The 20595-nt window shown below is 46.4% G+C and overlaps 1 protein-coding gene across 2 annotated transcripts in view; it reads right to left on the reverse strand.

Annotated features, from left to right (window-relative positions):
- The window catches only part of ANKRD27 (ankyrin repeat domain 27), a 60522-nt gene that overhangs the window by 2481 nt on the left and 37446 nt on the right, over nt 1-20595 (reverse strand). For both annotated transcript variants that reach the window (XM_005219042.5, NM_001102532.1), the window contains 11 exon segments: nt 19508-19705; nt 17609-17668; nt 17407-17526; nt 16249-16293; nt 13695-13817; nt 5293-5490; nt 4487-4606; nt 3409-3570; nt 1819-1930; nt 387-465; nt 127-199 (listed from right to left, as the gene is read on the reverse strand). In XM_005219042.5, coding sequence (XP_005219099.1) covers nt 127-199; nt 387-465; nt 1819-1930; nt 3409-3570; nt 4487-4606; nt 5293-5490; nt 13695-13817; nt 16249-16293; nt 17407-17526; nt 17609-17668; nt 19508-19705 — 1290 coding nt within the window.

A 20595-nucleotide genomic window follows, 5' to 3' on the forward strand; every position in this document is an offset into this window, starting at 1 on the left:
TCACTTTGTTTGTAACTCTTTACCAGTGACGGGACTACTGAGATAAGAAACGTGTTTTCCAGGGATTAGTTTTGAAAAATCTAGGATTTAAAAAATAATGGTATAAGCCAGTGTTTAATAACTCACCTCATGCAAAGAATCTTTAGTAAGATTAGGGACACTTCTGTCTCGTGCCATAATCTCCTTTGGAGTCCTTGCCCTGAAACCCAAAACAAACTAAAATAAGTGTTTGGGATAGTGGTGCAAAATATTCTGGTTGGCCACGAGGTGGCAGCATTTGATGGGTGCAGATTTATTTATATGCATTAAAGCTGCAAATAACCTGCTTGAGTTGTAAGTAAAATTAAGGTCAAAAGCACAGAAATAAACTTGAATTTTATACTCACTTAAATGGACCAACTGAGTGGACAAAGTAAAACTGTCTTGTAAAAGGTTCATCTGGTAGATCATATAGTTTTGAATTCCCTGTAGATAAAAGGATAAAAACATCTGAAAACGTCCAAGGGTAGTTTAACAATTGTTTAGAAATTAAAGCACAGATGCAAACTTTCAACATTTCTTTTAGTTAAAGTTTAACAACATTTAGGAAATTAAGGATTTCATTTGCTTACAGAAACGTGATAGTAGATACCTATGTATTACTGTGTGAACCCCCATGAAACAAAAATAAACCCTTAATACACTGATACTCCGCAGGCACAAACAATTACGGTGAGACAGCCTCAGGATTACCCAGATATGTGAATAGATTTATTCACATTATTACACTTCAAACTACAACAATAATTTTTTAAAAAGTTGAACAAGGACCCCATCTATAACAACTTTTTTATTAAGATTAAGAAAAAGTATTAAGTATTAATAAAAAATCTTTTTATTAAAAAGATTAATTAAAAAGTATTAGAAAATACTTCAGCCCCACCCCTGTTTGGCAGCTGCTGTTCTAATTACCATTAACCTCTATACACCTGCAAATTAAAAAAGAAATCTTTTTTCTTAACATTTAAACTTTTTATTTTATATTTGTGTGTAGCCGATTAACAGTATTGTGGTAGTTTCAGGTGAACAGCAAAGGGACTCAACTATATGTACAGAGGTATCCATTCTCCCCCAAACTCCCCTCCCACCCAGGCTGCTACATAACACTAAGCAGAGCTCCCCGTGCTGTGCAGTAGGCCCTTGTTGGTTATCCATTTTAAATACACCAGTGTGAACCTGTCCATCTGAAACTCCCTAACTATCCCTCCCGTCCTTCCCCTCTGCCAGCAACCATAAGTTCCTTCTCTGAGCCTCTTTCTGTTTTGTAAGTTCATTTGTATCCTTTCTGTTTAGATTCCGCATATAAGGGATGTCATAAGATATCTCTCCTTCTCTGACTCAGGATGACAATCTCGAGGTCTATCCATGTTGCTGCAAATAGCACTACTTCATTTTTTAAAAAAATATTTAAAGGTAGCATTTATCCCAGATGTCCAGGAAATGCTTAGAAAAAGGCCTGGATTGAGAACTCGAGACATGGACGGAACTACCAGAGGCAGGGCCTCCTCCAAAGCTGGCAAGTGGGGGCCTGACCTTCAGGGTGAGGCCTCCAAGTGTCCTCCTCACCTCCTTAGGGAGCACTACCATCGACCAGAAAGCCAGTATCGAAAACAGTCGATGAAACAGGCTGTAACATACATTTCTTTGGTGCCTATAATCCCATCCCCAGTCATGACTCTAATTACGTTTTACATTGAAAGTTAGGTGGAAATTGGCAACCACTCATGGATTTCCGAATAAACCCAAGCTGAGAATTCCAGAAAGAATGTGAGTTCTTACATTTTTTCCTGATCTTAACAGTGACGTACTCGCTGTGGTCTGTTTCACCAATGTCGTCTAATGTGGCCACACAGCTTGGTACAACTTGAAGCAATTCCATTATTTTTGAATTCTATAAGTTGAAAAGGAAAAGGTAACAGTGACGGGGTTTTAAAATTCTTTCTTAGGAGGTTATTGCCTGTTTTTAATCTAAGTGTCAACGCTGGCGTGGCTGGGCAGAAAAGCTAAGAAAGAAGCCACTACCGACAAAACTTGGAGGCCATAAAGTGGTGGAGAACAGCCCTGCATCTGGGGGCTGGCTCTGCCTGTGTTTCACTGCTCTGTGCAGCGGCGGTGATGAGAACAGGATCTGTTACTGTAGAGTTACTGTGAGGTTACTGAGCGCCCAACACATAGAAGGACTCAGTGAAAGATACTCATCATCATTTGAGGAAGTGCTAAACTGAATGTTTAAAATATGTCAATTCTGTTAAGAAATACAACTGAAAATGAGAAATGAATATATTGCAAACTACACTGAATATACTAAATAAATATACTCGCCTATACTTTAGCAACCTGATGCAATATACCAAGTAAATAAACTCAGCCTATACTTGGCCACCTGATGCAAACAGACAACTCATGGAAAAGACCCTGATGCTGGGAAAGACTGAATGCAAAAGGAGAAGAGGGCAGCAGAGGATGAGATGGTTCAATGGCATCACCGATTCAATGGACATGGACTTGGGTGAACTCTGGGAGATGGGGAGTTGATGCTGGGACTGCAGCAGGCCCGGCATGCTGTAGTCCATGGGGTCGCAGAGTCGGACACGACTTAGCAGATGAACAACAACATGAGTAGGTTGGGTTATGGTGACTTAAAAGTGTCAGTGGTGCAGCTCAACAGCCTACCAGTTGTCCACCTGAGTAGGAAACTATATGAAGATTCAATGTGAACAGAGGACCAGTGAAGAGGTGCCTCTTCCCCAGGAGGACCAGACTCTTCCCTCACCATTTCCCACAGTGCACATCCACCCCTGGGAGGGTGGTAAACCGCCCCTCACAGAACTCAAGGCGTGCTCACAGACTGCACACATTTTCTCCCTTGTGCTGCTAAGACCCTGATGGGTTCCCAGGGCAGGAAGGGCGAGACCAGGACACTGTCTCACCCTGCTTCGTCCCCGCAGGCACCTGACTGCTGGACAGTGGGCCAGGCCAGGGCACCAAGGCCTGCAGTGGGTGAGAGGCACCTCTACTCGGACCTTTGAAAACTACCCCTGGGGACTTCCCTGGCTGTCCAATGGTGAAGACTGTGCTTCCAATGCAGGAGGCATGGGGTTGATCCCTGGTTGAGGAACTGAGATCCCACATGTGGCATGCAGCATGGGAAAAAAAACCTACCGCTGGCTCCCCAGCAGGCCACCTCTGACCAGGTGACCAAGGACCAGGGGTGTAGCCACACTGGCGGACTCTAGCGTGCTAACTCAGCCCAGCTCGGTGAGTCGGAGGTCTGGCTACCATTCTCTCAGATCTGGCTTCAACGTGGGGGATCCCCGAGAACTGTGAGGGAGCTTGGGATGCCCTCAGCCAGGAAGTGCTCCCACCTACCTGTTCAGCACAGTCGATCGCTGTGCACTGCCTCTTATTCAGGACCTGAGCCGATGCTCCATGAAGCAGCAGCAGCTCCACCACGAAGACGTGCCTTTCTATCACAGCCTCATGCAGCGCTGTGTTGCCCTTGTTGTTGGAAGCGTTGATGGAGGCCCCGTGCTAGAAAGAAAAACAGTACCGTCAAGAGCAGTGCTAAAAATGATCCACACCGAACTGATGTGGTAGCTATATGGATGTACACTATAACCTTCCTTCAGCTTTTCTGCATGTCTGAATTTGTCAAAATGTTAGGGGTAAAAGTAATACTGAGGAAGAAAGATTTATGTACAAAGATATTCATGGCAGCATTTATCACTCAACAGCAGGGGAAAAAATAGAAGTCACCTAAATGTATTAAGCAGAAAGAGTTTTAAAAAAGAAAACTACAGTAAGTACATCCATAATTATGCAACCATTAAAAAAATTCAGATTTTTAATAAACGGTTTTCTATGTTAAGTTAAAACAAGATAGAGGACCTCCCTGGTAGTCCAGGGATTAAGACTGTGCTTCCGCTGCAGGGGCTCGGGTTTGATCCCTGGTCCAGGAAGTTCCCCATGTCATGCAGTGCAATAAAAAACAACCAAGATAGAAAACAATACTGATCTAAACTATACACATTTTCAAAAAGTCACCCAAAATAGTTACCCTTGAGTAGCAGGGTTATGGAAAATTTGGGTTTTTCCCTTCTTTTATAAATTCTTCCTTCTACAGTCAACACATACAGCCTTCATCATGAGAGGAAAAAAAAAGCAGTGACAAAAAAGGACATTCAGCTCACATTTCAGGTAATGATTCAACTGCCTGGTAAATGAGGCAAGACCCAAACCTACAGGAAAAGCGGTGTCTCAGTCCTTAACCCTGCATCTCTGATGCATCGCTGACTCCAAGGCCCCTGATTCCAGAGCTCCTCTCCCAGGGCCCGCTTACACCATGAGCCCTGCCGCCTCCCCAGGGCGCTGCCAGGGGCTCCCTGTGAGCCGACCCACGTCAGCAGCTCCTGGGCCGGGGTGGGGGCCAGGGTGGCGGGTGCCTTACCTGCAGCAGCAGCGCCGCGACTTCGTGATGGCCTCTGGAACAGGCATAAATGAGGGGTGTGTTTCCACTTATGTCCTTTTTATTGGGTTTTGCATTCGACTCTAATAGACACTTCACCACCTAGCCCAGAGAAGAAAAATTTAACATTTGCAGGGAGAGATTCTCTAACTTGATATTCTTTTGACTTTTCTGTAGGTTTATCCAGAGAGCTCTTTAGACACATGTCTGACCCTCAGGAGAATGCAGACCAGCTGAAGCATGAAGGGGTTAACCTGGGCTGAGGGTCTCCTACAGGCCAGGCATGTTCCAGGCACCAGTGCTTGTCACTGAATCACTGTATGTCCTCTGGAGAGCTGCAATAACTACTCTAGTTTTACATGTTAGGAAGCTGATGCTAGGCATTACCTGAAACATGATTCCTGTCTTTAATAAGCTTACAGTAGAACTACTAAGGGAAGATGAAAAAAATAAATAGATATTTAACTGTCTGGCACAAGACAGGAGCTGTGGGAACACAGAGGTGATCAGACACACTTCAGCCCTCAATGACCAAAGCCCAAGAATAAGACAGAGGCAGTTCCAGGTGGGGGTGAGAATCAGGACTGGCTCTGGTTGGCTCCGCCCCCAAAAGCACCAGGGCTGTGTGTTCTGTTGCCGAGCGGCCCTGCTCTGTGCATCTCAGAATCTCAGGGCTGGGAGGAAGGACACAGGCCCATCCCTTTGGACAGCCACCTTCCCCCTCTGTAGTATCCCCATGAGGTGAGGTTCTAACCCTGTCCACGCTGCCCAAGACTCAGCACTGGTACCTGGAAGTGGCCCTGCTGGCAGGCCAGGTGGAGTGGCACAGCCTGGCTGGCGTCTCGGGCCCCCACGCTGGCACCGTGCTTCACAAGGAGGAGGATGAGGTCCGCCCGACCATGCAGGGCAGCAACGTGCAGCGGGGAGGAGCCATCTTGGTTGGTCACATTCACACCAAGCCCACTGACGGGAATCTTTGCCAGCTTCTAGTAAGGGCAGGAGGTGGAAACAAATGTCGTTAGTTTTTAAGAAAACTGGCTAAAGGAATTGAAGCCACCTGTCCCAGCAGCCCCTCTGTAAAATCTGGAATCACAGCGGGATCCTGAATCAGGCTGCCTATAAGTGAATTAATACTTTAGAAAGGTCTGATATATCAAAGTGTAACTTCCATTTTCAAGAAAGCAAGCCCCCTACAATGATACATATTATGCCATGGCAGTTCAATGGCGAAAGAAAATCCTGTCTTAGATGGTGCTGGAACAAGTGGATATCCATATAGGCAGAAACTGCCCATCAACCCTTACCTCACACCCAACACACACACTAAAGTGCATCGCAGACCTAAATGTAAAAGCTACAGCTATTACATTTGAACACAAAGGAAAATCTCTGCTACGCTGGGATGGGCAAAGAATAGCTAGGACACAAAAAGCAAAAGTTTGATAAACTGGACAATAAAAATATTTAATACTTGCTCTTTGCATAAGGCAAGTAAGAAAATGAAAAGGCAGGTCACAGACAGGGAAAAAAATGTTTGCAATATGTATATCTGACAAAGGACTTGTACCAACCAGAAATTCAAAACAGAACAAGCTTGCTTACAACTCAGTAAGACAATCCAACTTTAAAAAAAAAATAGGTAAAAGATTTTCAAAGGACTTCACAAAAGGCTTCACAAAAGACCGGAGAAGGCAATGGCACCCCACTCCAGTACTCTTGCCTGGAAAATCCCATGGATGGAGGAGCCTGGTGGGCTGCAGTCCATGAGGTCGCAAAGAGTCAGACGCGACTCAGCAACTTCACTTTCACTTTTCACTTTCATGCATTGGAGAAGGAAATGGCAACCCACTCCAGTGTTCTTGCCTAGAGAATCCCAGGGACGGGGGAGCCTGGTGGGCTGCTGTCTATGGGGTCACACAGAGTCAGACACGACTGAACTGACTTAGCAGCAGCAGCAGCGGCACAAAAGACAGTTGAGCTTGGTGGGGGAGCACCTAAGGGACTCCCCTGCTGGTCCAGTAGCTGGGACTCTATGCTCCCGATGCAGCAGACCCAGGTTTGGTACCTGGTAGGGGAACGAGATCCCACATGCCCCAACTAAGAGGTCACACGCAGCAACTAAGACCCAGCACAGCCAAATAAATAGTAAAAAATGAGCACATAAAATAACATCTTTAGTTACCAGGGAAATGCAAATCAAACCAAGAATCACAAAACTAAAGGGTCACGAAGCACATAAGTGACAGTCGGGAGAGGGAACATGCAATCCAGCCAACTTCAAAGGGGCGGGAGGGAATATCGGGGGTGATAGAGAGTCTATTATCTTGCCTGCGCTGGTGGTTAAGCATTCGTTTGTCAAACCTCAGAAAGCTGTTGGCTATTTATCTCTCAAGCTGAAGCTCCCCTTCATGTTTATCATGGAACTTCTTTATTATTCACAATAGTTTTAAAACCAATCATGCAGATACAAGGAAAATCAATCACTAAATTAAAAGGGCAAACAAAACAAATAGAACTAAAAACAAACATTGAATTGTGATGCTGGATCAAGTATTTGATAGTGGAATGAATATGTCAGTGGTTTCTGTGACTGATCAAGGATTAAAATTGGGTTATCTAGTTCACTTCTTGATGATTAAAAATATTATCTCTTTAAAAAACTATGCTGAACTTAAAGGGTGAATTTTACTGTACATAAGTTATACTTCAAAAATCACAAACAAGTGAAGAAGTAGAAGGGGAAAAACATGATGAAACACCACTGCACACTTAACAGAAGGGCTAAAGTTAAAAAGTCAAAATACCAATTGTTGACCAGGATATAAGTCAACTAGAACTCTCACACCCTGCTGGTGGGGAATGAAAAATGCTATAATCACTGGAAAACTGGCCATTTCTTATGAAGTTAACATATACCTCCTGTGTCAGTTCAGTCGCTCAGTCGTGTCTGACTCTTTGCGACCCCATGAATCACAGCACGCCAGGACCCCCTGTCCATCACCAACTCCCGGATTCCACCCAAACCCATACCCATTGTGTTAGTGATGCCAACCAACCACCTCACCCTCTGTCGTCCCCTTCTCCTCCTGCCCTCAGTCTTTCCCAGCATCAGGGTCTTTTCCAATGAGTCAGCTCTCTGCATCAGGTGGCTAAAGTATTGGAGTTTCAGCTTCAACATCAGTCCTTCCAATGAACACCCAGGACTGATCTCCTTTAGGATGGACTGGTTGGATCTCCTTGCGGTCCACGGGACTCTCAAGAGTCTTCTCAAACACCACAATTCAAAATCATCAGTTCTTCTGCGCTCAGCTTTCTTTATATTCCAACTCTCACATCCATACATGACTCCTGGAAAAACCATAAGCCTTGACTAGACAGACCTTTGTTGGCAAAGTAATGTCTCTGCTTTTCAATATGCTATCTAGGTTGGTCATAACTTTCCTTCCAAGGAGTAAGTGTCTTTTAATTTCATGGCTGCAATCACCATCTGCAGTGATTTTGGAGCCCCAAAAAATAAAGTCAGCCACTGTTTCCACTGTTTCCCCATCTATTTCCCATGAAATGATGGGACCGGATGCCATGATCTTCGTTTTCTGAATGCTGAGCTTTAAGCCAACTTTTTCACTTTCCACTTTCACTTTCATCAAGAGGCTTTTTAGTTCCTCTTCACTTTCTGCCATAAGGGTGGTGTCATCTGCATATCTGAGGTTATTGATATTTCTCCCGGCAATCTTGATTCCAGCTTGTGTTTCTTCCAGTCCAGCGTTTCTCATGATGTACTCTGCATATACGTTAAATAAGCAGGGTGACAATATACAGCCTTGACGTACTCCTTTTCCTATTTGGAACCAGTCTGTTGTTCCATGTCCAGTTCTAACTGTTGCTTCCTGACCTGCATATAGGTTTCTCAAGAGGCAGGTCAGGTGGTCTGGTATTCCCGTCTCTTTCAGAATTTTCCACAGTTTATTGTGATCCACACAGTCAAGGGCTTTGGCATAGTCAATAAAGCAGAAATAGATGTTTTTCTGGAACTCTCTTGCTTTTTCAGTGATCCAGGGGATGTTGGCAATTTGAACCTCTGGTACCTCTGCCTTTTCTAAAACCAGCTTGAACATCTGGAAGTTCACGGTTCACATATTGCTGAAGCCTGGCTTGGAGAATTTTGAGCATTACTTTACTAGCGTGTGAGATGAGTGCAATTGTGCGGTAGTTTGAGCATTCTTTGGTAATGCCTTTCTTTGGGATTGGAATGAAAACTGACCTTTTCCAGTCCTGTGTAACATATCAATTATACTCATGGATAATTACCCAAGTAGACATATGTTTACACAAAGACCTGTACACACAAATGTTCTTGGTTGGTTTATTCACAAAGCCCAAAGCAGGAGACAACTAAATGCCCTGATCCCAGGTTGTTTCGAGTAATCAACAGTTTATTCTTTACCACTGAGCCTGATGCACTTCGTTTAGCCAGTTAATCTGTTGAAGGACATGTGGGTTGTCTCTGGTTTGGGGATATGGCAAATAAAGTTGCTGATGAACCTATTAGCAGAAATAAAGACACAGACGTAGAGAACAAAGGTATGGAACACCAAAGGGGGTAAGGCGAGGGATGAATTGGGAGATTGGGATTGACATATATGCAGTATTGATCCTATGTATAAAACCAATAACTAATGAGAAATGGCTGTACAGCACAGGGAACTTGACTCAGTGTTGACCTAAATGGGAAGGAAATGCAAAAGAGGGGGTATAGTATAGAGCGGATTCACTTTGTACAGCAGAAACTAACACAACATTGTAAAGCAACTATACTCCAATAAAAAAAATTTTTTTAAGTTGCTGTGTACATTTGTTTACAGGTTTTTGTGAGAACATGTTTCCATTCCACAAAGATCAGTTGCCCTTAGTGGATCTTCCATTCCACTAAGATCAATAAGGAAAGCAACTGCTGAATCATATTGCAATTACAGGGTAATTCTATGGTTAGTTTTATACGGAACAACACCACACACATTTTTCCAAAGTGGCTTTTACATTCCCAGCAGCAATAGATGAGTAACCAATTTCCCCGCATCCTCACCAACATTTGGTATTGTCACTTTTCACTAATTTTTATTTTAGCCGTTCTGGTAGGTGCGTAGCACTGTCTCATGGTGGTTATAGTTTGCATTTCCCTGAAGGGTGATGACCTTTAACATCCTTTCACATGCTTATTTGCCATCTTTAAATGTTCTTCGGTGAAATGGACGTTCATTTTCTATGCCCATTTTCTTACTGGTTTGTTTTTACTATTGAGTTTTGGAGGTTCTTTGTATAGTCTAGATTCTGGCCCTTTGTCAGATACATGGTTTGCAGACATTTTCTTTTAAGTCAGTAGTTTGCCTGTAGCTTCTTTGCATGGGTTTCCACAGGGCAAGTTTCTAAATGAGAAGTCCAACTATACCACAAAGCTACAGTCATCAAGACAGTATGGTACTAGCACAAAGACAGAAATACAGATCAGTGGAACAAAACAGAAAGCCCAGAGACAAATCCACACTCCTATGGACACCTTATCTTTGACAAAGGAGGCAAGAATATACAGTGGAGAAAAGATAATCTCTTTAACAAGTGGTACTGGGAAAACTGGTCAACCACTTGTAAAAGAATGAAACTAGAACACTTTCTAACACCATACACAAAAATAAACTCAAAATGGATTAAAGATCTAAACGTAAGACCAGTAACTATAAAATTCCTAAAGGAGAACATAGGCAAAACACTCTCCAACATAAATCACAGCAGGATCCTCTATGACCCACCTCCCAGAGCAATGGAAATAAAAGCAAAAATAAAGAAATGGGACCTAATTAAACTTTGCACAACGAAGGAAACTATAAGCAAAGTGAAAAGACAGCCTTAAGAATAGGAGAAAATAATAGCAAATGAAGCAACTGACAAAGAATTAATCTAAAAAATATACAAGCAGCTCTTGCAGCTCAATTCCAGAAAAATAAATGACCCAATCAAAAAATGGGCCAAAGAACTAAACAGACATTTCTCCAAAGAAGACACATAGATGGCTGACAAACACATGAAAAGATGCTCAACATCACTCTTTATCAGAGAAATGCAAATCAAAACCACAATGAGGTAACATCTCACACTGGTCAGAATGGCTGCTATTCAAAAGTCTACAAACAATAAATGCTGGAGAGGGTGTGGAGAAAAGGGAATCTTCTTCCACTGTTGGTGGGAATGCAAACTAGTACAGCTACTATGGAGAACAGTGTGGAGATTCTTTAAAAAACTGGAAATAGAACTGCCATGTGACCCAGCAATCCCATTGCTGGGCAATCACACGAAGGAAACCAGAACTGAAAGAGACATGTGTACCCCAATGTTCATTGCAGCACTGTTTACAATAGCTAAGACATGGAAGCAACCTAGATGTCCATTGGCAGACAAATGGATAAGAAAGCTTTGAATCAGTTCTAATGAGGTGGATGAAACTGGAGCCTATTATACAGAGTGAAGTAAGCCAGAAAGAAAAACGCCAATACAGTATACCAACGCATATATATGGAATTTAGAAAGATGGTAATGATGACCCTATATGCGAGACAGTAAAAGAGACATAGAAGAACAGTCTTCTGGACTCTGTGGGAGAAGGCGAGAGTGGGATGATTTGAGAGAACAGCATTGAAACATGTATAATATCATACGTGAAATAGATCGCCAGTCCAGGTTCGATGCATGAGACAGGGTGCTCAGGGCTGGTGCACTGGGATGACCCTGAGGGATGGGATGGGGAGGGAGGTAGGAGGGGGGTTCAGGATGGGGAGCACATGTACACCCATGGCTGATTCATGTCAACGTATGGCAAAAACCACTACAATATTGTAACTAGCCTCCAATTAAAATAAATTAATTAATTAAAAAAATAAATGAGAAGTCCAGTTTATCCATTGTGCTTTATGGATCATGCTGTGGGTGTCCAGTCTAAGAACTCTCTGCTTAAATGATGGATTCCAAAGATTTCCCCGTATTTTTTTTCTAAAAGTTTTATAATTTTACATTTTACAGTTAGGTCTGTGACCCACTTTGCATCAGTTTTTGTACAAGGTGTGAGTTTAGGTTGAGATTCTTTATTTTTTTTTCTGAACATGTCCGTTTGCTCCAGCCCCATCTGTTGAAAAGGCTGTCCTTTCCCCACCACCTTCCTGTTGGACCTCCACAGCCATGTCTGTGTGGGTCTGTTTCTGAGCGCTCTGATCTGTCTGATCTGTGTGTCTGTCCCTCCACCTGGGCCACACTGTTTTGATGAGTGTATCTACATAGTCAGCCTTAATATTGGGTAGAGTGATCCTAATTTATTCTTCTTTGCCAGGATTGTTGTTGAGTATTCTGGGACCTGCACCTTTCCGTATAAATTTTAAAATTAGCTTGTCTATGTCTACAAAAGCTTTGTTAGGATTTTGATAAGAATTGCATTAAAACTGTAGATCAATCTGGGGAGAAATAACTTCTTTCCTATGTCGAGGCTTCATGAGTCTGTTTATCTCTCTAAGTATTTAGGCATTCTTTGATTGATTTTTTTCATCAACATTTTGTGATTTCCAGCATGCAGAACCTATCCATGTCCTGTTAAATGTTTACCTAAGTAGTTCATTGTTTTTGAGCAGCTGTAAATGATTTTGAATATATAGTATGTACTCATGTGCTGTCTAACTCAAGGTCCCATGTTAAGAAAAGTAATTTGACTTTACAAAACAGATACAGAGCAAGATAATACTACCTTATTAAAAAAAGCTTCACCATGGGTGTCTCTAACCTAAGAGATGGCTGAGACTGTCACTCACATGAACCTTTGCAGCAGAGTGCATGCTGGGATGTGTGACTTTTGTTCTGTCCCCATGCTGCTGGATGTTCACAGTCCAAAAACCTGAAAACTGACCTCTCCTACGTGGGCTGCTTAAAAATCAAAAGGATTAAAAAAGGCAGATGCTGTTTCAAAGGATGTGATGTGAAGTAGCACCTCAGGCCCAGCCGATGACTGTATGGCTGGAGGCAATCACTGTATCTCTGCTGTTCTTCTTGCTGTTTACTTTGTTTTTTCCACCTCACAGTTCATTAATTGTAAAAAAAAAAAAAAATGGAATTACACATCACAGTGTCTGCTGAATTTGTCAGATAAACTTATGTTCCTGCTCACTTAAAACCTACTACCTTTTTCTCCTTTGTAATTTCTCAAAAAGACACAAAAGTAAATTGCTTCATGCTGTGATTAAATTAACCCCTCACCCTCTTCCAGCCCAGTGGCGTGTTACAGCTTGCTCAGTGATAAAGAACAAAATGTTGATGACACGCAACGACCTGGAATTAGGCTGAATGAGCAGAGCTAGTCCCCGATGGGTGCATGCCGTATTGATGACATTTATATAACATTTTTGAAATGACAAAAACATTAGAGCTGAGGAACAGATAGTGGTGACTAGGGGCCAGGGATGGTGGGGTGGGGTGAGGAGGTGTGGTTATTAGAGGCAACATGAGTGATTTTCCTTGTGATGTGAACACTGATCTGTACCGTGACTGTGGTGGTGGATGCACAAACCTTCACATGTGTAAAAGAGACGGAACTAAACATATATACATGCACACAAGCACAAGTAACACCGGAGATCTAAGACGGATGGACTGTGTCCATGGCGATGCCCTGGGCAGGGTACGTACTGTGCTTCTGCAAGCTATTACCACTGCGGGAAATGGGGGGGGTGGTGAGGGGACAGGGGTCTCTCTGTGCTAGGAGGGGGGCCCTCCCACAGAGGGTGCACCAACATGAGCCAAGGCAGAGGGCAGCGGATGTCGCCTGCAGCCTCCCCAGGGGACTACGGCCACACGGACACAGCCCCTTGGTGTGTGTCTGTTCATAAGCTCCTGCCTTGTGACTCAGGGGCCCTGAGAACCGCTGAAACACTAAACCCTCGTGCGTGGCCCTGTGCCCTGACCTGCGCGTTCAGAAGGCAGGCAGCCCAAGCTGATCCTGCATGCGTGTCCACTTTCCCCTACCTTGAGCTGGGTCTCAAGGGACACCTACAGCCAGCCACTAGGCCTTAGCTGGCTGAGAAGGGGACGACTTTCCTAAAGGGAAAAAGAAGAACTGGCCGCCTACTCCCGCCCCCACCTTCCAACAGAAGAGACGCCAAACCTTTTGAGCTGGAGCACACTTGGGGCACTGGCACAAGGGGTGACAGAACTCAAGATCCACCGCCCCAACAGCATCTTCTGCTTCATCCAGGTCCTCCTCCGTCCACTCCAACAGGTAACGTACCTGGTGTCAGGCAGTGAGGAGAAATGCGGACTGAAAACCCATCCTCAGCTCCTGTACAAGCTATGGTGTCCTACATGCACACACACACACATACAGTGTCCTACACACACACCACACACACACCATATGCACACACATCCACACACACACATAAATGTTCCCAAATCAGGACCTACATCTCCACCACCACGAAAGTACCTTATGCATGATGGTGCTCTTTCTTGAGGACTCCAGGGTCTCCTGTGCTCAGGCCTTTCTAAATCCTTTTAGTGGTGACAGAGAGATGGAGCTACCATTTCTGCAGATTGCATTAGATTCTTCTCTTCTGTCTTAGAAAGGGGCAGCGTGGTGCTGCTTCAGGGTGACAGCTTTAAAGCCCTGGTCCTAGAGCATCTCGCGAGCACCTCCTCTTATGTTACGTCCTCTTATGTTATCTAATTGTCCTCCTTCGACAAGCAGTCTGTCTCATCTTATCAGGGAGCAGACTCACTCCAAGGGGCCAACAACTTGTTCAAGACCACATGATGAGGAAGTGGTGGCCAGAACCTAAACACAGGCTCTCTGACTTCACAAGCATCCCTTCCACCTTAATGCTGTAGCCCACAGGCGAAAGCACTGGAAAGACCCCTAACAGGTCAAATTTATGTTCCAGTAAAGGCTAGTTTCTGGGATATTAAATGTGAGAAAACGCAAATACATTTCCAGGCCTGGTTCTGAGCCCTGGGGAAGCCAGCAAATGCCTGCAAGGGGTGACAGAGGGCCCCAGGAAGATCCCATGCCCCTCCAAACACCCCCCCTCCAGGGCCCCTCCACACTGCTGACAGCAAATATTCCATCCAGGCCGAAGGCCTCACCTGACCCCGGGGCCTCACCTCCCAGGCTGGCTGGGACAGACTGGACTCAGGGCAATTCCTCTTGGCGGTGGTTAGAAGACATACGATGGGGGAAGGGGGCTGAGGGCGATGGCCTCGGGCTGTGGGATGGGGGCTGTGTCGTGTGTGGATGGGTTTGGGTGGTGACCACCGGGCACCGGGCAGCCTGCCTCTGCTCAGCTCCTCCGTGAGTGGCCCCACCCCCTCGCCCACCCACAGGATGAAAGCAGATGTGTCATGACACTGAAGGGTCGGTCTCTTCTCTACACTCATAGGAGCCTGAGAAACTCCTCCTTGGCTTCCCTAAAGAACGCTGACTTCCCTGGGGCTGGTCTCGAGAGGGCAGCAGCCGGCACCAGCCAGATCCATACCCCAGATCCTCCCATGAGAGGAGCTGTGAGTCAGGCTGGGGGTTCACAGTGGGCTCTGGGCAGAGGCTAAGACACTGATAACTATGTTCAGACTCCATATACCCCCGGAGACTGTGCTAATCAAATCCCAGGAAATTCTGTCCACCACCCCAAACTCCATCATCCTTGAGAAGCACTCTTGAAACATGACTCTTAAAAGCGCTCTTGTAAACCCGATCCACTCAAGGCTCCAAATCTGGTAAGGGCTAATTTACTCCTTTTAAAGTGGAAGTCAGGGGACTTCCCTGGTGGTCCAGTGACTCAGATTCCTTCCTCCCAACTCAGGGGGCCTCGGTTTAATTCCTGGTCAGGAAACTAGATCCCACAGGCCACGACTAGAGATCCCGCATGCTGCATCTAAGACCCGTTGTAGCCAAATAAATTAAAAAAAAAAAAAAAAAATTTTTTTTTTTAAATTTTTAAAAAATAAAGTGGAAGACAGAACAAATTCCTTTCAGGAAGCCTCAGATAAGCCAGGGGGACTGCCCATGAGTGTCTCCAGTGATCTCATCACAGCTGTTCCCCGTCGCCTGACAGGAAGGGTTAGGACGCACACCTTAGCGCCGTCTCATCTGGACACTTGCTTGTTGTGGGTCCTTTCAGCTCCGAGCCTGGGACTCAGCCTCCTGACCAGGATGCCACACTGCCCACAGCTCCTTGCAGGGCCACACCAAGGCCCTCTGTGCTCTGTCCTCCCCTTCGCCACCCCTACCCATCCCCTACCCAGTCTGTTCACCTTGCTCCGGGCTAGTGGGATCCGGCCCTCTTGCCAGCATCGCCACCCTCCTGGAATATGAATGTCTAAAAGGCGGGGGCAGGCTTCCTCTGAGGCTTTATCCCACCTGCCTCGTTACTTGTTGGGGGGTACGTCCCATCCCATCACCATCACTCATGAAATGCACCCCTTCTGCGTGAACGTGAACAAAGACCCCCCACAGCTCCTAACTCACCTGGAGACCAAACACAGGCACAGCTGCTTCAGCTGAGAGCAAGCCGTTTGAAATTCACTTCTAGAAACTCACCATTTTTATGGAGGTTGTATGTGTTTGGAGATAGGATATAGGAACTCTGTCTGTACTTCCTGCTCAATTTTGCTATGAACCTAAATCTTTCTAAAAAATAAACTATTAATTAATAAACAAAACTCACCATTTCCAGGTCTCCATCAGCAACAGCTCTTAAAAGTTTTTCTACCTTAATAAAAGGAAAAAGAATGTAAGGGAAAAGATAAGAATATGGTAAGACTAGAAACAATACAAATCACATTCTGGGCATTCCCTAGTGGTCCAGTGAGTAGAACTCAGTGTTTGCACTGCTGGGGGCCTGGATTCAATCCCTGGTCTGGAAATTAAGCTCCCAGAAGCCTCATGGTCAAAAAGAATAAATAAAGGTGAAATTCAAATTCATGTTATTATTAGAAAAACAAACAAAAAAAAGAGCATTCTGAAGACCGAGTAGCTTTCCCGTCTCTTGATTTCATTCAGTATCTTTCAAACACACCCCCGAAGTTGTTCGCACAGGGCACCTTCCACATAAGGCCTATAAGATGACCTGCCACTTGTGTGGCACAGGGGGACACCAGCCACCTGCAGCCCAAGTGCTTCCTAAGAGGGCGACCACCCATCAGACCTGCATCTGTTCAGCTCTCGTTATCCACCAGCTAGGATACCATGAGGTTAAAGCTCATGGATCCACTCCCGGCCTGTGTTAGGCCCTGGAGCATGTCTCTAGGCTTTTCTTCGCTGTGGTTCTGCATTGAGCTAGGGGTGGAAGGGGTGGAGGGGCCCCGGGGTGGGGTCAGTGAGGGCTCCCCAACCACAGGGGAGGAACTGGGGCATATCCATGCCATGGTCTGCTCTGTGGGCTGACTCTGGACAAGCTCTAAGGTAAGTTAGACAGAAAAAAAAAAACAAAACAAACAGGGTATAAGTCAGCTTTTATAAAAAGTAGTGCGAGAGGACACGTAACTATCTCCATAAACTCAGCAGGAAGTCAGGAATGACACACCAAGTTAATAAGTGTGCTGACAGAGCGGGAGGGAAGGGCAGAGAAAGTGCTTTGTAAAATAATCTTAAAGCAGTGGACCTACAGGTGACTCTACCTGTAGGCTTCTTAGAATACTCCCCCTCCCATTACACACACCCACTCCCATACACACACACACAGACACTTAAGCACGTGTGTCCATGAAGGGCGAGGAGGAGGAGGCTGGGCTTCCCCCAAGGGCGCGGCATGGCCCGTCAGGCCGGGGCTCTAAGTGGCCCCTAGAACACAGGCCCCCTCCACCCTCCCGTCTGGGGGCCTCACCTCTCTGTAGTCCTTCTTGGGGTCGTCTTGCCTGGAGCTCAGCGACACGGAGGAGAAGCTGGAGGTGGAGGAGCCCTGGCTGATGGAGTCCATGGAGCACTGAGGGGCCTGCACAGACACCTACAGCCCGGCAAGAGAGGGGGTGAGGGCCAGACAGAGGCTGGTCGCAACAGGGCCGATGAGTGCAGCCCTGCCGTCTTACCTCTGAAGACTTCTGCCTCCTCTCAAAGGACAGATGGTGGGCTTCCATGATGGACAGAATCTAGGACGAAGGGGACGCAGATGAGTCCTGAGATGAGTCACCGAAGTCTCATCACCTGTATGGTGCTCCCCACCTCCTTGGGAGGGCACACAGCCCAGCCAGGCCCACAGCGGGCGGAAACCTACTCGGGTTCACACTAAGTCCAACAGGAGGATCCGGTCTCCCCATTAATGGGCTCGGGGAACAAGGGAACCCAGGCACAGAGGGGCCTCAGAGGCTGCCTGGTCCAGCCTGGGCTGGCTGTCCACAGGCCTAAAACATGGCCTTTCCACTGGCAGCCAGGGGCCTCAAGTCGGGGCAGCTCAGAGTCAGGCAGGACGGCCGTCTGCTTCTTCTGTCTGCAGATCTCCTTCTGGAAGGGCCTTTGGGAGAAGCTCGAGGACAGAGGTGCCCTCAGCCCCTCATGGGCATCTCCAGCCAAGGGTGGCCTCACCCAGTCCCCCAGTTCTGGCTGCTGCAAAGCTGAGACCCCGTGAGGGCATGGGCAGCTGAGCCTGCTCCCCTCCCCGGGGCCAGGAGCAGGGATTTAAACCTCTGAAAACTTGGCTCAGAAAACTCCAAAAACTAGGTCTTACATTGTGCCCTTATCACACACACAATAGACAAAGAGGGCACGGGAGTGGAAACATCTGGAGGTGATGCATCTGTTTACAGCACAGACTGTGGTGCTGGTCTCATGGGTATGGACTTATCTCCAAACCCATCACGTTGCATATGCTAAATGTGTACAGCTTTCTGTATGTCACGCATACCTCAATGAAACTGAAAGTGAAATTGCTCAGTCGTGTCCAACTCTTTGTGACCCTATGGACTATAGCCCACCAGACTCCTCCATCCATGGGATTTTCCAGGCAAGAACACTGGAGTGGGTTGCCATTTCCTTCTCCAGGGGATCTTCCCAACCCAGGGATTGAACTCAGGTCTCCCGCATTGCAGGCAGACTTATTACCATCTGAGGAGCTTTCTGTATGTCACTCATACCTCAATAAAGTGGTTTAAAAACAAAAACCGGTACTCCTAGAAGACAGGAAGGAACTAAAAGAACTCCCTAGATGAGGGCTGGGAATGATAAAACATCAAGAGGCAAAAGTAGGGCCTGTGCAGAGAGAGACATCTGGAGACCTGCATGGAAACAGAATCACCTGTGCGAGCCACCAGCCAGGCTGCTCTGGACATCAGGACCACGGATGGCCATGGCAGGTGGCCCTGTGCTCCCCCGGCTCGTTGGTCAAACGCTTCTCTGTGGGCATCCCTTCAACAGGGTTGCTGCCACAAGGCATACAGGCCTGGCCTCTGGAAGGACCCCCCCAATTCCCGACCCACTTGCAAGTGAGCACTGCATGACATGTGGCCCCAAACTACATGTAATCAGAAGTTACTGGCAAGAGAGGATAGTAGTTCATTAACAAATCATTTATGGAGGAAACTATACCCAATGACATTCAGAGCTGGCCGACTCAGAATAAGGTTTTAGGCGCTGAGGGTACAGGAACAGGGAACAGAGCTGATGCTGCTGTCTCCATGCCCCGCCCCTGCTCTCCCTGGCCGGACCCACCGCCCCATCTCCTCTCACTCTATCTGCTCACAAGCCAACAGCCCTCAGAGGCAAACTCTGCAGGAGCAGCTCTTGGTAGGACACTGAGAAAAACTCCTACTAAGATGGAAAATAATATGACTGCATGAACCTCATTAACAACCACGTGTGGTACGCAGCACAGCGGGTATGCACAAATGCTAGCCTTGGGGACCAATGCAGTTTGAACAGCACGGCAGAGACCTGACCTGCGGATGGTGCTATTTTTTTTAATCATACTGCTGCTCTGAGAGGAAAAACGCTACCTTTGAGTTTAACGCACACTTGAGGGGCGTTTCCTTCAGCCTGTTCTGGATCTCTGTGGACGCCCCGTTCTGCAACAAGGTCTCGATGATGCCCTGGTAACCCCAGCGGGCAGCGATGTGCAGGGGGGTGTCTCCCTTCTCGTTACCGATGTCCAGTCTGCAGGCCTGCACGTCAAAGTAGACCAGAGCCTTCACGCACTGCGAACAGAATGGGAGAGGCCCCCGTGAGCTCACAGGCCAGGCCCTGGCAGATCTGTGCACCCTGCAGCCTCAGCCCGTATCCCGACTCGATCTAGGTGCCATCTGCTAAGCAAACATGCAGTAATAGAATGTTACACCTCCAGGGTTCCAGGTAACCTGATCAGAACACATCATTTTTATTTTTTAAGAACCCAACTGCCAATCAACTGGAATGCCTGAATATAAATTGTCGCATATCATGTGTAGAAAGGAGTTCCCAGAGTAGGCCTGACCATCATCCCGTGAGAGGCCAACCTGCAAGTCTGGCCCTGGACTGGCCAAGTTCCTTGGGAGCTTGGATATGAGGACCGTTCTCACAGTGCCCTGACTGATAGATAAGATGCACTCACTGGGCCTAAACTGTTTGTCCAACAATGGTTTATGCTGAACACCTGCTGTTCTTCTGGGAGTATGGAATTTGAAAGATGCTAGGCAGATATGGTTCACACTACCAGCCTCCAAGCAAAATCTTGAGCACTTAGTCCCTAATGAGCTTCCGGTGGAGAACACTGTGCATGTGTTGTTACGCTGCCCGAGGAATAAGTGTGTCCTGAGTGACTCCATAGGGAGCAACTCTTGGAAGCCTGTACCTGGTTTCCTCCAGGCTTTATCCTTGGACCCTCCCCTTGGCTGGTTTTGCTCTGTGTCCTTCCACTACAACAGAGCTGTGAAGCAACTGGACGCTGAGTCCCGTGAGCCTTCCCAGTGAGTCACTGAACTGGGGAGTGGCCTCAGGGACCCTGACACAATACACACGACGTATTATTGTGTAATGATTACAGAATGGGCTAGATCTACATTGATTGACCTATAGGATGTCCACAATATAGTAAGTTAGGAAAATAAGC

Source organism: Bos taurus, chromosome 18, assembly GCF_002263795.3.
Source record: "Bos taurus isolate L1 Dominette 01449 registration number 42190680 breed Hereford chromosome 18, ARS-UCD2.0, whole genome shotgun sequence".
In the NCBI taxonomy this organism is placed as follows: domain Eukaryota; kingdom Metazoa; phylum Chordata; class Mammalia; order Artiodactyla; family Bovidae; genus Bos; species Bos taurus.